The sequence below is a fragment of the Oncorhynchus nerka genome, linkage group LG20 (assembly GCF_034236695.1).
Source record: "Oncorhynchus nerka isolate Pitt River linkage group LG20, Oner_Uvic_2.0, whole genome shotgun sequence".
NCBI lineage: Eukaryota > Metazoa > Chordata > Actinopteri > Salmoniformes > Salmonidae > Oncorhynchus > Oncorhynchus nerka.
The window spans coordinates 40,111,597-40,127,870 of NC_088415.1; the positions used below are offsets into that span (position 1 = coordinate 40,111,597).

At 44.4% G+C, this 16,274-nt stretch overlaps 1 protein-coding gene across 1 annotated transcript in view; it reads right to left on the reverse strand.

Annotated features, from left to right (window-relative positions):
* LOC115101907 (inter-alpha-trypsin inhibitor heavy chain H6-like) overlaps positions 1-16,225 on the reverse strand; it is a 26,437-nt gene extending 10,212 nt beyond the window's left edge. Inside the window, exons 1-5 of the mRNA XM_065005493.1 lie at positions 15,592-16,225; positions 11,485-11,520; positions 6,162-6,316; positions 3,576-3,686; positions 3,066-3,313 (exon numbers count right to left, since the gene is read on the reverse strand). Coding sequence (XP_064861565.1) covers positions 3,066-3,313; positions 3,576-3,686; positions 6,162-6,316; positions 11,485-11,520; positions 15,592-15,708 — 667 coding nt within the window. The 5' untranslated portion in view covers positions 15,709-16,225. The remainder of the gene's footprint in view (positions 1-3,065; positions 3,314-3,575; positions 3,687-6,161; positions 6,317-11,484; positions 11,521-15,591) is intronic.
* Between the last annotated feature and the right edge of the window lie 49 nt (positions 16,226-16,274).

Genomic DNA, 16,274 nt, shown 5'->3' on the forward strand with positions numbered 1-16,274 from the left:
TATAGCGAGAATAGGAGAGGGCCTAGAACAGAACCCTGGGGGACACCAGTGGTGAGAGCACGTGGTGAGGAGACGGATTCTCGCCACGCCACCTGGTAGGAGCGACCTGTCAGGTAGGACGCAATCCAAGCGTGGGCCGTGCCGGAGATGCCCAACTCGGAGAGGGTGGAGAGGAGGATCTGATGGTTCACAGTATCGAAGGCAGCCGATAGGTCTAGAAGGATGAGAGCAGAGGAGAGAGAGTTAGCTTTAGCAGTGCGGAGCGCCTCCGTGATACAGAGAAGAGCAGTCTCAGTTGAATGACTAGTCTTGAAACCTGACTGATTTGGATCAAGAAGGTCATTCTGAGAGAGATAGCGGGAGAGCTGGCCAAGGACGGCACGTTCAAGGGTTTTGGAGAGAAAAGAAAGAAGGGATACTGGTCTGTAGTTGTTGACCTCGGAGGGATCGAGTGTAGGTTTTTTCAGAAGGGGTGCAACTCTCGCTCTCTTGAAGACGGAAGGGACGTAGCCAGCGGTCAGGGATGAGTTGATGAACGAGGTGAGGTAAGGGAGAAGGTCTCCGGAAATGGTCTGGAGAAGAGAGGAGGGGATAGGGTCAAGCGGGCAGGTTGTTGGGCGGCCGGCCGTCACAAGACGCGAGATTTCATCTGGAGAGAGAGGGGAGAAAGAGGTCAGAGCACAGGGTAGGGCAGTGTGAGCAGAACCAGCGGTGTCGTTTGACTTAGCAAACGAGGATCGGATGTCGTCTACCTTCTTTTCAAAATGGTTGACGAAGTCATCTGCAGAGAGGGAGGAGGGGGGGGGGGGGGGGGGATTCAGGAGGGAGGAGAAGGTGGCAAAGAGCTTCCTAGGGTTAGAGGCAGATGCTTGGAATTTAGAGTGGTAGAAAGTGGCTTTAGCAGCAGCGACAGAAGAGGAAAATGTAGAGAGGAGGGAGTGAAAGGATGCCAGGTCCGCAGGGAGGCGAGTTTTCCTCCATTTCCGCTCGGCTGCCCGGATCCCTGTTCTGTGAGCTCGCAATGAGTCGTCGAGCCACGGAGCGGGAGGGGAGGACCGAGCCGGCCTGGAGGATAGGGGACATAGAGAGTCAAAGGATGCAGAAAGGGAGGAGAGGAGGGTTGAGGAGGCAGAATCAGGAGATAGGTTGGAGAAGGTTTGAGCAGAGGGAAGAGATGATAGGATGGAAGAGGAGAGAGTAGCGGGGGAGAGAGAGCGAAGGTTGGGACGGCGCGATACCATCCGAGTAGGGGCAGTGTGGGAAGTGTTGGATGAGAGCGAGAGGGAAAAGGATACAAGGTAGTGGTCGGAGACTTGGAGGGGAGTTGCAATGAGGTTAGTGGAAGAACAGCATCTAGTAAAGATGAGGTCGAGCGTATTGCCTGCCTTGTGAGTAGGGGGAAGGTGAGAGGGAGAGGTCAAAAGAGGAGAGGAGTGGAAAGAAGGAGGCAGAGAGGAATGAGTCAAAGGTAGTCGTGGGGAGGTTAAAGTCGCCCAGAACTGTGAGAGGTGAGCCGTCCTCAGGAAAGGAGCTTATCAAGGCATCAAGCTCATTGATGAACTCTCCGAGGGAACCTGGAGGGCGACAAATGATAAGGATGTTAAGCTTGAAAGGGCTGGTAACTGTGACAGCATGGAATTCAAAGGAGGCGATAGACAGATGGGTAAGGGAGAAAGAGAGAATGACCACTTGGGAGAGATGAGGATCCCGGTGCCACCACCCCGCTGACCAGAAGCTCTCGGGGTGTGCGAGAACACGTGGGCGGACGAAGAGAGCAGTAGGAGTAGCAGTGTTATCTGTGGTGATCCATGTTTCTGTCAGTGCCAAGAAGTCGAGGGACTGGAGGGAGGCATAGGCTGAGATGAACTCTGCCTTGTTGGCCGCAGATCGGCAGTTCCAGAGGCTACCGGAGACCTGGAACTCCACGTGGGTCGTGCGCGCTGGGACCACCAGATTAGGGTGGCCGCGCCACGCGGTGTGGAGCGTTTGTATGGTCTGTGCAGAGAGGAGAGAACAGGGATAGACAGACACATAGTTGACAGGCTACAGAAGAGGCTACGCTAATGCAAAGGAGATTGGAATGACAAGTGGACTACACGTCTCGAATGTTCAGAAAGTTGAGCTTACGTAGCAAGAATCTTATTGACTAAAATGATTAAAAATGATACAGTACTGCTGAAGTAGGCTAGCTGGCAGTGGCTGCGTTGTTGACTTTGTAGGCTAGCTGGCAGTGGCTGCGTTGTTGATTCGGGGGCTAGCTGGCTAGCTAGCAGTGTTGATTACGTTACGTTGCGTTAAAAGAACGACAATAGCTGGCTAGGTAACCTAGAAAATCGCTCTAGACTACACAATTATCTTTGATACAGAGACGGCTATGTAGCTAGCTATGTAGCTAGCTACGATCAAACAAATCAAACTGTTGTACTGTAATGAAATGAAAATGTGATACTACCTGTGGAGCGAGGCGGAATGCGACCGGGTTGTTGAGTTCTAATCGGTAGACGTTGGCTAGCTGTTGGCTAGCTAGCAGTGTCTCCTACGTTAAGGACCACAAATAGCTGGCTGCGTTGTTGATTCAGGGGCTAGCTGGCTAGCTAGCTAGCAGTGTTGATTATGTTACGTTGCGTTAAAAGAACGACAATAGCTGGCTAGGTAACCTAGAAAATCGCTCTAGACTACACAATTATCTACACAATTATCTTTGATACAGAGACGGCTATGTAGCTAGCTATGTAGACGGTGGGCGTTAGCTAGCTGGCTAGCTGCTGGGCAGATACGTTAGGACGACGAAATACGATAATTACGCAATTATCTTTGATACAAAGACGGCTATGTAGCTAGCTAAGAAGAAATTGCTAAGATTAGACAAATCAAACCGTTGTACTATAATGAAATGTAATGAAAAGTTATACTACCTGCAGACCGAAGTGCAGACCGAAGTGCGGATGCGACTGCTCGCTCCAACCCGGAAGTAGGGTATGATCCCCTCAAACACGCTGCTTGTGTCAAAACTAGCACTGCTTACTTTGACGACAAACAATAACTGCTGCCTTTTCCTATGTTACCTGTGACAGTGTTGGAGAGCCGTCGGCTGGACTTCAGCGGGAGGACCTTGACGAAGCGGAGTCCCGTCCTCTCTGCTATGCTGACATCCAGGGTGAGATTAGTGACCAGTCCTCCAGGCCTCAGGCCCAGGATCAGTTCATAGCGACCCAACCTGCGGGGCAGCAGCTCCTCGTAGGACAGCGAGAAGGAAATCCGGCTCCCTGAGGGAACACTCACCGCCATGCGGAACTTCTCGATCTCCCTCTCCCTGAGATGAAGACACAGCAAGAGAGAGGTATTGGAGTGGTGGCGGTGGTAACTGGTGAAAGAATGACTTGGAAAACCGTGGTGAAATGGAAAGAATTTGAAGCAGGCAAGTACAAGATTTAAATGAGTGTGGTGGGTGACGGGTGTCCATACGTCTACCATACAGATGCGTTGTTGTACTTTTCCCCACATAAAACAAAGAAATCCGAAATAAAACACATATCAAAGATGGATTGTGGTATGAAATACTCTCTCAGACTGACTTGGTGGCAACGAGTCCAGCTGTTTTCCCTTGCTTCTTGGCTGCGTCATAGATCTTCCTGGCCACACTCCTCTCCTTCACCTGGGCGATGTGCACTTTGCCATTGGAGGTGCTGGGGGCAGAGGGAAGGATGAGGTAACACGTGTAGCTCGCAATGGTCAGACTATGTTAAGGAACATGCATTGGCCTCATGGACGGAAAATATCTAGGTTTATTTGCGGTAAACAAACCTTCCTTGACGGCAACTACTTACACTATTAGTCACACGTTACAAGGCAACAGCGTACTTCACCGCATTTGTGTTAGATGGAGGACAAACGTGTATCGTGCTGGTTCACAGATTAAGTTCAAAACATGCTAGAGAGGAAAGGTAGGGTGAAGGGAAGGGTGAGAGGGGGGAGTCATTCCCCTCTGAAAATATGAGCTCTGTGAGCTCTAGTCAATGATTTGGTTGGGAAAGGGTTCGGTGTAGGTTCTGCGGAGGCCATGAAAGGGTCTCAGGGCGTTATAATATCTCTTTTCAGTAACCATTTTTGCATCCCAAATGACACCCTATTCCATATAGTAGACTACTTTTGACCTGACCTTTATGTGTTTGGATAGGAGACGCACCCATGATAACTGAAAAATGACACTCAGAAACCCCCTCCGTGGCCCCTGGAGAACCTACTCCATACCCAACTGTTCCCCAACCATTTCCCAACCAAACTGGACCAGAGCTCACACACCCTAATCCAAACCATACAGTTCCTAAATTCTCACCGCCTTTCTGTCATCATGTGATGAAGTGCTAAAATAAGGTCATGTCCTTTGAATACATTTTTTTTTTTTTAAAAACAACAGGGACCAACCAAAATAAATCTCCAGCCTTGAAGCAGGTCTTGTTCCGGACACAGAGCAGAAGGAAATGGTGGGTTTAGCAGGGTGGAAAATAGAGGGGCCTGTATGTGTGTGTGGCTGAGAGGGAGTGGGAACTGGGAACGGCTGCACATGAGTGACCTACACACAGAACACAAGGCCCCTCAGTCCCATGTTGTGAAACGCCACTGAACTAAAGAAACACAGTCACCACAGTTATTTTCCTTCTGGGTTAATTGGTGAAGTGTCGTGTGTGTGTGTTCCATCTTTCACAGAACGTTCTGAAAAACCAAAAGTTTCTTAGAGCTTGGTGAGAGCGTGGTTGTCCTATGCTAATGATCCAGATAGTCAACTAGTCTAAAGAAGGCCAGTTTTATTGCTTCTTTAATCAGGACAATAGTTTTCAGCTGTGCTAACATAATTGCAAAAGGGTTTTCTAATGTTCTATTAGCCTTTTAAAACGATAAACTTGGATTAGCTAACACAACGTGCCATTGGAACACGAGTGTTGGTTGCTGATAATGCGCCTCTGTACCCCTACAATAGTCATTTACAACATTAACAATGTCTACACTGTATTTCTGATCAAACCCTAACCCTAAGTGACCCCAAACTTTTGTGTGTGTGTGTGTGTGTGTGTGTGTGTGTGACAGAGAAAGATGTGTGATATTATATGCATGCATCAGAGAGTTAGTCCGCATGTAAAACTGTCTATTTTCAAGAGTTTACATCCCCCATTTGATTACATGTAAATGGATATGTGTGTTGGCTACGTGTGTCAGTATGTGTTTGCATGTGTGTGCGTGCAGGTCTGCGTAGCATGTGTACCTTGGCTTGTTTATAGGTACCTTGGTAAACTTCGCAGGCGAGAGAGAGGGGGGGGGGGAACAGGGCATGCTTCTGTCATTTTCTCTACTAACTTTTTTACATATTTACAAAGCATGGTATTCATCTGCTTTTAAGATCCCCCAGACTCCTCCCTCTTCTGACCCAAACCCAACCCCAGGCTCCTCGTTGGGTCTTTATGTTGACTTATTTATCTTGTTTATATTTAGCATTTTCTAAAGGAGAGTGGCAGAGTGGTTTCCAGCCTTCTTAGTAATCAAATTATATGTCTCCCTCCACACCGAACGGAATGTCAGTTCCTGACATAATTCCTCTGAAATTTTTATTTTGGGGAGTATGTCCGGAAACCGCAGACCTCACTGGCATTTGGGATTTATTTTGTTTATTTACTACCAAGCTTTACCCTCCTTTTAATTAAAAAAAAATCTAGGACCTCTTATCTTATACTTTACCCCCCTTCACAGACCAAAATAAATGTATTTTTGACCCTGAAGAATATTAGCCCGAGTGCCATTCTGTTTGTGCTATTATGCCAACTCCTTGTCACTCATCGTCAAGCAGCAAGAGTTGGCAAGAGCGAAGAAACTGGCGCCCAGGATAGAGGGATTACATCATTCCAAGGGAAGGAACAATTAATTTGATTATAGGCCCACTTCCTGGGATGAAGTGACTAAAAGAAAAATAGAGGTGAGAGAGAGAGAGAGAGAGAGAGAGAGAGAGAGAGAGAGAGAGAGAGAGAGAGAGAACTAGCTGGCTGGTTCTCACTCATAGCCTCTCCTGCTGCCTGCGAGCTTGTGTGAGTAAGGGGTAGAAAAAACAACATTTCCTCCTCTTGGGATAATAAAGTAAACTTCACTTGACTTAAAGTGTGTGACTGACTCACATTGTGAAGTTGGAGATGAATGCTGCTGAGGGCAGGTCCACCTCAAAGGCTGCCTCCTTGGTGACAGATAGCTGGTTCCACACAGAGCTCTGGATGGTGGTGTGGGAGTAGCGAGACATGACAGAACACCTCACATGGTAGTCTGTCACCTTCAGCTGGGAACAGATGAATCCAGAAAACAGTCATCAAAGAACATTCACATTTGATCTGATGAAATCGTTATATGGCTACCCAAGTACAAAGCCAATAGCGACCTCAACAATAGGTTTGGACCTCTTGGTGTAATTGCTAAGGTGTTTGACTGACAGTTGCAGAGACGCAGGTTTGAGTACTGATGGGGCTCTTTTGTGAATGAAAACCCAAGTATTACCAGGCTTTTTTTTAACCAGACTTCAGTGCCTTGACAAGTTTAGACAAATGTTACAAAGCCACACTCTGCAAGATATCCCTCCCACCCCGTTGTTTACTTGGATAATTCTGGGCCCTGCTGGGACCAATCTGGTCAGCTGGGCCACATTACTGCCAGGTCAGGACACAGCCAGACCTGAGCTACTGAGAGACTAACAGACCGGTTTCTAGATACTTACCAGTATCAAAGACTGGACAAGCTTTCTGATACAACGGACACCGAATGCTTGATGATCTACAATCTATCATTGGCAACATTCAAAGCATCAAATAAAATGAAGGCTCCACTGAGATACAGTACTACTGTAGGGTTTCTCATTCTGTGTGGCACACAGGTTGAAAATACAGATTGCAATGAAAGTGATAGCTAGATCTACACTCACAGCATGATTTCCTCATAACCTAAAACTGGCATGTTTGATCATCATGTTTCTATCCAGATGTCATCAATGATGTCATTAAAGTCCCAGGATTGGCTTATTTCAAAGGGCTTAATGTGAAGTGTTTCTTGTATTGCTAGTAAAACAATGTAGGCTTGTCTTCTCCCTTATGGTTATACAACTGGCAAAAAATAATCTCTAGCACACATGGAGGTTAATGTCATATCAAATCATATTAGTCGCATGTGCTGAATACAACAGGTGTAGACCTTACTGTGAAATCCTTACTTATGAGCCCCTAACCAACAATGCAGTTTAAAAAAAAATACAGATAAGAATAAGAAATACAAGTAACAAGCAATTAAAGAGCAGCAGTAAAATAACAATAGAGAGAGTATATACAAAGGGGTACCGGTACAGAGTCAGTGTGTGGGGGCACCGGTTAGTTGAGATAATATGTACATGTAGGTAGAGTTATTAAAGTGACAATGCATAGATGATAACAACAGAGAGTAGCAGCGGTGTAAAAGAGGTTTGAGTGGGGTGGGGGGGGGGGGGTGGGCAAATAGTCTGGGTAGCCATTTGATTAGATGTTCAGGAGTCTTATGGCTTGGGGGTAGAAGCTGTTTAAAAGCCTCTTGGACCTAGACTTGGCTCTCCGGTACCTTTTGATGTGCGGTAGCAGGGAGAACTAGGGCGTTCCTCTGACACCGGGTGTTCCTCTGACACGGCCTGGAGGAGATGTCCTGGATGGCAGGAAGCTTGGCCCCAGTGATGTACTGGGCCGTTCGCACTACCCCCTGTAGTGCCTTGTGGTCGGAGGCTGAGCAGTTGCCATACCAGGCAGTGATGCAACCAGTCAGGATGCTCTCGATGGTGCAGCTGTAGAACCTTTTGAGGATCTGAGGACCCATGCGAAATCTTTTCAGTCTCCTGAGGGGGAATAGGTTTTGTCGTGACCTCTTCACGACTGTCTTGGTGTGCTTGGACCATGTTAGTTTGTTGGTGATGTGGACATCAAGGAACTTGAAGCTCTCAACCTGCTCCACTGCAGCCCCGTCGATGGAAATGGGGGCGTGCTTGGTCCTGTAGTCCACAATCATCTCCTTTGTCTTGATCACGTTGAGGGAGAGGTTGTTGTCCTGGCACCACATGGCCAGGTCTCTGACCTCCTCCCTATAGGCTGTCTCATCGTTGTCGGTGATCAGGCCAACCACGGTTGTGTCATTGGCAAACTTAATGATGGTGTTGGAGTCGTGACTGGCCGTGCAGTCATGAGCGAACAGGGAGTACAGGAGGGGACTGAGCACGTACCCCTGGGGGACACCGTTTTGAGGATCAGCGTGGTGGATGTGTTGTTACCTACCCTTACCACCTGGGGGGCGGCCCGTCAGGAAGTCCAGGATCCAGTTGCAAAGGGAGGTGTTTGGTCCCAGGGTCCTTAGCTTATTGATGAGTTTTGAGGGCACTATGGTGTTGAATGCTAAGCTGTAGTCAATGAATAGCATTCTCACATAGGTGTTACTTTTGTCCAGGTGGGAAAGGGCAGTGTTGAGTGCAATAGAGATTGCATCATCTGTGGATCTGTTGGGGCGGTGTGCAACTTGGAGTGGGTCCATGGTTTCTGGGATAATGGTGTTGATGTGAGCCATGACCAGCCTTTCAAAGCACATGGCTACAGATGTGAGTGCTACGGGTCAGTAGTCATTTAGGCAGGTTACCTTAGTGTTCTTGGGCACAGGCACCATGGTGCCTGCTTAAAACATGTTGGTATTACAGACTCAGTCATGGAGAGGTTGAAAATGTCAGTGAAGACACTAACCAGTTGGTCAGCGCATGCTCGCAGTTCACGTCCTGGTAATCCGTCTGGCCCTGCGGCCTTGTGAATGTTGACCTGTTCAAAGGTCTTACTCACATCGGCTGCGGAGAGCGTAATCACACAGTCTTCCAGAACAGCTGGTGCTCTCATACAAATTTCAGTGTAATTTGCCTCGAAGTGAGCATAGAAGTACAGTTGAAGTCGGAAGTTTACATATACTTAGGTTGGAGTCATTGGAGTCAACCCCTCCACAAATTATTTGTTAACAAACTACAGTTTTGGCAAGTCGGTTAGGACATCTACTTTGTGCATGACACAAGTTATTTTTCCAACAATTGTTTACAGACAGATTATTTCACAAAGTATCACAATTCCAGTGGGTCAGAAGTTTACATTCAGTAAGTTGACTGTGCCTTTAAACAGCTTGGAAAATTCCAGAAAATTATGTCATGGCTTTAGAATCTTTTGATAGGCTAATTGACATCATTTGAGTCACTTGGAGGTGTACCTGTGCCTCTTCGCTTGACCTCATGGGAAAATCAAAAGAAATCAACCAAGACCTCCGGAAAAAAATTGTAGACCTCCACAAGTCTGGTTCATCATTTGGAGCAATTTCCAAATGCCTGAAGGTACCATGTTCATCTGTACAAACAATAGTATGCAAGTATAAACACCACGGGACCACGCAGCCGTCATACCGCTCAGGAAGGAGACGCGTTCTGTCTCCTAGAGATGAACGTACTTTGGTCCGAAAAGTGCAAATCAATCCCAAAACAACAGCAAAGGACCTTGTGAAGATGCTGGAGGAAACAGGTACAAAGTATCTATATCCACAGTAAAACAAGTCCTATATCGACATAACCTGAAAGGCCGCTCAGCAAGGAAGATGCCACTGCTCCGAAATCGCCATAAAAAAGCCAGACTATGGTTTGCAACTGCACATGGGGATCGTACTTTTTGGAGAAATGTCCACTGGTCTAATGAAATAAAAATATAACTGTTTGGCCATAAAAAACATTGTTATGCTTGGAGGAAAAAGGGGGAGACTTGCAAGCCGAAGAACACCATCCCAACCGTGAAGCACGGGGGTGGCAGCATCATGTTGTGGGGGTGCTTTGCTGCAGGAGGGACTGGTGCACTTCACAAAATAGATGGCATCATGAGGTAGGAAAATTATGTGGATATATTGAAGCAACATCTCAAGACATCAGTCAGGAAGTTAAAGCTTAGTCACAAATGGGTCTTCCAAATGGACAATAACCCCAAGCATACTTCCAAAGTTGTGGCAAAATGGCTTAAGGACAACAAAGTCAAGGTATTGGAATGGCCATCACAAAGCCCTGACCTCAATCCTATAGATAATTTGTGGGCAGAACTGAAAAAGTGTGTGCGAGCATGGAGGCCTACAAACCTGACTCAGTTGCACCAGCTCTGTCATGTGGAATGGGTCAAAATTCACCCAACTTATTGTGGGAAGCTTGTGGAAGGCTACCCGAAACATTTGACCCAAGTTAAACAATTTAAAGGCAATGGTACCAAATACTAATTGAGTGTATGTAAACTTCTGATCCACTGGGAATGTGATGAAATAAATAAAAGCTGAAATAAATCATTCTCTCTAGTATTATTCTGACATTTCACATTCTTAAAATGAAGTGGTGATCCTAACTGTCCTAAGACAGGAATTTTCACTAGGATTAAATGTAAGGAATTGTGAAAAACTGAGTTTAAATGTACTTGGCTAAGGTATATGTAAACATCCGTCTTCAACTGTAGTTTAGCTCCTCTGGTAGGCTTGTGTCACTGGGCAGCTCTCGGCTGTGCTTCACTTTGTAGTCTGTAATGGTTTGCAAGCCCTGCCACATCGACGAGCGTCAGATCCGGTGTAGTACAATTCTATCTTAGTCCTGTATTGACGCTTTGCCTGTATGATGGTTCGTCGGAGGGCATAGTGGGATTTCTTGTAAGCTTAAAAGTGGCAGCTCTAGCCTTTAGCTTAGTGCAGATGTTGCCTGTAATCCATGGCTTCTGGTTGGGGTATGTACATACGGTCTCTGTGGGGACGACGTCATCGATGCACTTATTAATGAAGTCAATGACTGATATGGTGTACTCCTCAATGCCATCAGAGGAATCCCAGAACATATTCCAGTCTGTGCTAGAAAAACAGTCCTGTAGCTTAGCATCTGCTTAATCTGACCACTTTTTTATTGATCTAGTCACTGGTGCTTCCTGCTTAAATTTTTGCTTGTAAGGAGGAATCAGCAGGATAGAATTCTGGCCAGATTTGCCAAATGGAGGGCGAGGGAGAGCTTTGTATGCGTCTCTGTGTGTGGAGTAAAGGTGGTCCAGAGTTTTTTTCCCTATGGTTGCACATTTAAAATGCTGATAGAAATTTGGTAAAACGAATTTATGTTTCCCTGCCCGGGTACTCGGGGCGCCGCCTCTGGTTGGGCATTTTCTTGTTTGCTTATGGCGGAATACAGCTCAATCAATTCTGTCTTAGTGCCAGCCTCCGTCTGCTGCGGAATAGTCACCACCACACATATTGATATGATTTAGAAGGGGATCAATGTTCAGTGAATGCTATCCAATATTATCACAGCCCGTCTACACAGGCTGTTGTTGCGCGTGTGCGAAGCCGTACCAGTAAGATATCTTACTGGTCTCGGTAATGATACATTCCACTGGGACATTCCATGAAGCTCATACTCACCAACGGTTTTGCTGGTTTGCTCTGGCGTCTCACTCTCTGGGGAGAAAAACAATACAGAGAAAGTTAATAAAAGTGTAATGAATCCTAACTATAGGGTTGAGCACAGCAGAGCTATAGGGTTTGAGCGCAGCAGAGCTATAGGGTTTGAGCGCAGCAGAGCTATAGGGTTTGAGCGCAGCAGAGCTATAGGGTTTGAGCGCAGCAGAGTTACGGGGTTTGAGTGCAGCAGAGCTATAGCGTTTGGGCGCAGCAGAGCTATAGGGTTTGAGCGGAGCAAGCGCAGCAGAGCTATAGGGTTTGAGCGTAGCAGAGTTACAGGGTTTGAGTGCAGCAGAGCTATAGGGTTTGAGCGCAGCAAGCGCAGCATAGTTATAGGGTTTGAGAGCAGCAGATCTATAGGGTTTGAGCACAGCATAGCTATAGGGTTTGAGCGCAGCATAGCTATAGGGTTTGAGCGCAGCAGAGCTATAGGGTTTGAGCGCAGCAGAGCAGAATACAAGGTTGTAGTTTGTTATGTACACACCAGGGCCCTGACAGTAAAATATTGCTGGACTCCTGTAGTTTGGAAACATTTAATTAAAACAAGCTGAGGCCTTTTGAACATTGTGCAAAGCTTAAAAGCTTTAAGGTCCAATGCAGCTGTTTTTATCTCAATATCAAATCATTTCTGAGTAACAATTAGGTACCTTAATGTGATTGTTTTAAATTAAAATGGTCAAAAATTAACAAAAGTAGTATCTTAGCAAAGAGTAATTTCTCAAGCAAGAATTTTGCTAGGACTACCTGGGAGTGGTCTGAGTATGGAGGGAAAAACTGAAAACTAGCTGTTATTGGCAGAGAGGTTTGGAACTCTCTTTCTTATTGGTTTATTAACTAATTTACCACCTGGTGATGTCACCAGGCAGGCTAAAACTCTATCCCACCGAAACAGGCTGAAATTTTAGACGGTCTTTTCAAACAGCTCTTACACAAAGATGGCATCATCATTTTTACAATTTAACAGTATTATTCCAACCTCATAGTGTGGAAATATATATAAAACACAGTTCATTGATGTTGATGACTGCACTGGGCCTTTAATAGATTTATAACAGCTTTATAGCAGTGATTTAAGATCATACAGTTGCTCTAACGCCATAGTAGAGGGTTGAAAAGTATTGCGTTGAAGTAGATTTAGGGTATATTGTTCATTCAAAGACTTTCAACACACCACACCATTATTATGTAATTTAACCTTCCACCCAATTTTGTGTACCCACATTTGTACTACTGTATTCTGGAAAGATTATGATTTAAAATGTAGTACATTTTGGTCATTATCTAATATAAGAAATTGTATTTAAGTGGGCAACTTGTCTTGGAAAAGTAACAAAATACTACCAAGTACTGTAGTTAGTTTACAAAATCCCCTCCTTTTAAATGAATCTCCAGGATCTATGTGTGGGGTTGGGTCAATATTTCTGTGTCAAAATAGGCTGAATCAAAGCTATTCATGAATGAAGGGGGGACTGGAAATAAATGCTGTCACTGTACACAGAGGGATAGTGAGGTGCACAGTGCACAGGCTCAGTTTCAAATGTTCCTTTTGCTCACAAATCACTGCTGTGTCAATCCATTATCACATATCCTGGAGATACAACGCAAATAAATAACATTAGAGGGTGACTGCACTTCTTGATTTAGCCTCATTTTGAAGATTGCCCGTTAAGAAATGAAAGCGGCCGTGACTAAAGCCAAAACGAGAGTTATCTCGGGGCTGTGGTTTGATGTGTTTGTGTTATGTTCGCATATCGTACACTGGCAGGTACTGTTGTTTGTCCCTCCTGAGTCACCGTAGCAACAACATAGCTACTTCCTCAAAATAATCACTTCCTTAAAATAGCCAGAATAAAAAAATCTGTAATTCATTTGGATGTTTTTGCCAATTTTACATCTACTGTAGCTAAGGTATTTGGTGCAGTATTCCTCAAGTTAGTCAGTGCACTGCGTACAGTTGAGTGAGTAAAGTCTGGCTGCTCTAGCAATCACTGTCACAAAGCCACACCAGCCCCACTCGAGTTAGTTCTGAGCGAGAAAGTGTAAGCTATATAGAAATAATGACTTTAAAATGGAAAAATCATTCAACTAAATAATGACTTATAACATCCTAATCAAAGGTGTAGATTTCATCTCACAAAGGGAGAAATTTCAGTGCCCACAAAAACTGCATTTGAATTCAACATTCTTCCTTCTGTATCCTCTATGAAGTGCAGGACACGTTAAAAGGGAGTGTGACAAAATGTTTTATTTGGCCCCCATAAGAATATAGTTTTATAGCCCTGTCATAGCCCTTCTAAGGATAGCTTTTCCACTTCCTATTTAATCTTGCTCTTGTGACTGACTGGGTTTGAACCCGGATCTCCTGCATGTCACAAAACTATTAGTCTACTTAGCTCAAGCCCATAGGGATGAGTTCAGGAAGCTAACACAAGTCTTCAAGTCTCCAGCAAGGTTACTCATCAAAAAAGCGTGGACCTCGGTTACATTTCACCCCCTTTTGACTCACATTCACTCCTTGAAGGAGTGATCTCCTTGACCCAGAATAGCCCAGAATGCACTGCGCGGCCCATTGACGACACTGTAATGGAAAACTGTAATGTATACGGTAATTGTAGGCGTCATCAACAGTAAAAAAAAATATTAAAAAACTCTGAAACGTTTTACTGCAGCATACTATAAATTATGGTCATTGTGGGAAAATTGCTGTATTTCGACCCCACATGTTGTACCATACCGTATCTTGGGAGCGCCAAAAACCTTTTCATCATTAGTGGGTGCATGGCATTGTTGTTTCTGGATCATTAACATATTTTGAGGCGTGTCTTGTAAGAGGCTCTATTTGTTGCACCCGTAAGTGAAAGCCTGTACTTGAACCGAGAATCTCTAGTGGCACAGCTAGCACTGTGATGCAGTGCCTTAAATCACTGCGCCACTCGGGAGCCCGGAGGCAGCTAGTCTTAAAACTGAAATGGTTCAGCATTTTGCCATGTCCTTTTGGTCTGTTTTTCCTGTAGTTGCTGACAGTTTGGAAGCCTTTGTTAAGATCTCTAGAAGTGACAGTAATATAAAACCCTAAATAGGAATTAATACTGTAATGTGTAAACACTTTACCTAGCAGCCAACCTGCTTGCACCAATCCCTTGTAATTACAGTAACACACTGTGAAATACAAACTCTACCCTGAATTAATATCATCCATTCATTCAAACTATGGTAGCATTGACTTTTATCAGTATAATACAGTCAATTCTACGATATTGTGCTGTATGTCAGTACATGCTTTGATACCATATACTGTATATTACAGAATGTATACGGTAATATTAAATACGTAATTTTACTTGTCACCGAGCTGCCTGTAAATTACAGTCAAAATCATGGTAAACCCTGTGGACCCATGGGTAACGTATAATGGCAGTAAATACGATTCAAATTGAGTTTCCCCATGTAAAGTCGTAATCTATACCCAACCCTCCAGTAAATCATAAGGAATTTACAAAATGCCGTTTTGGATGATCAAAAGTATGCTATTTACACTTTGTAGTGAATTTTGACACTAGGCTATTAATCTTTCTGACTCATATCGACGCCACATAAATCGATTAAAACCAGAGAAATTGGTTCGAAGCGGCAGTTGATCTTTATTAAAGAGAGGAACACCTTTCAATGTGCAGGGGTTCATTCTGAAGTTATTTTTTTTTCTAGATTTTTTGGGTAATTGAAACTTTATTTTTAATTCATGTAAATGTAGACTTTACTGTATAGTGTAGGCTATATCATGTGTTTGTTTCCAATGCGTAATTGTATTCACATCTGCCATCCATCCTATAGTAACGTGCAGTCCTGTACATGTTCTATATAGTTTACCCCTCACTTGAGTGCAACAAATACATATTGCGTGCAAAATTGAATGTAGCCTTGTATGAGGAATACATTTTTCGTTGAACTGGGATAAAAATGTTTTTAAAAAAATTAAACATGATTTTGTGAGGCCGTCATGAGTATGTTATATTTTTCCAAGAGTTTCCGATATTACTCGTCCCAATAGGAAGATAAAATCATTCGCACCTGTATTGGTATTTCTTTTGCTCCCAGGCGTGCTCCGTATTCCTCTGAAAATCCCACTGAGATTACGAAGAAAAATAAAACACAGAGGATTTTTAAATCCACTTTCCCCATGTTCATTATACTTTTTAGTCTCCCGAGATGAAAAACGTTATGTTCCCAGTGGTCTCAAGTTGCCAGTCAGTGAGAGAGATCCAGTGCAGGTACGCAGGACGAGGTAGGATAAACCTCACATTTGACTAGTTCTTTTTCAAGAGGCAGTCGACTCGTTCATCTCCCTCCCCTTTATTTTAATACATTTGAAACCTCGTATATAATAACAGAAAATAAATCGTAGAATTATAATTTATATCTGACAGACAGATAATCAGATGAACATTTTAAAGAATATCAGTGCGCGCAGAATTAGCAGGAGTTGAGTCCCTGTGAGTTCAATATGGTAGCCCTCCTTACGTGTACATACTGGACATTTCGCGGACTGTTGCCATCGGCTAGTGAGCATGAAGAGAAATGACGAATTATTCACCAATGAATGTCGACAATTTGAAAGAAAAACATTCCAATCTCTCTTTGCTGTCGCCCCTTTCTCATTTCCAAAATGGGACCGTATAATATATAGTATATCCCACCCCTGACATACAAATGAGACATAGGAGAAAAACAACTCTTTACCATTTGACTAAATG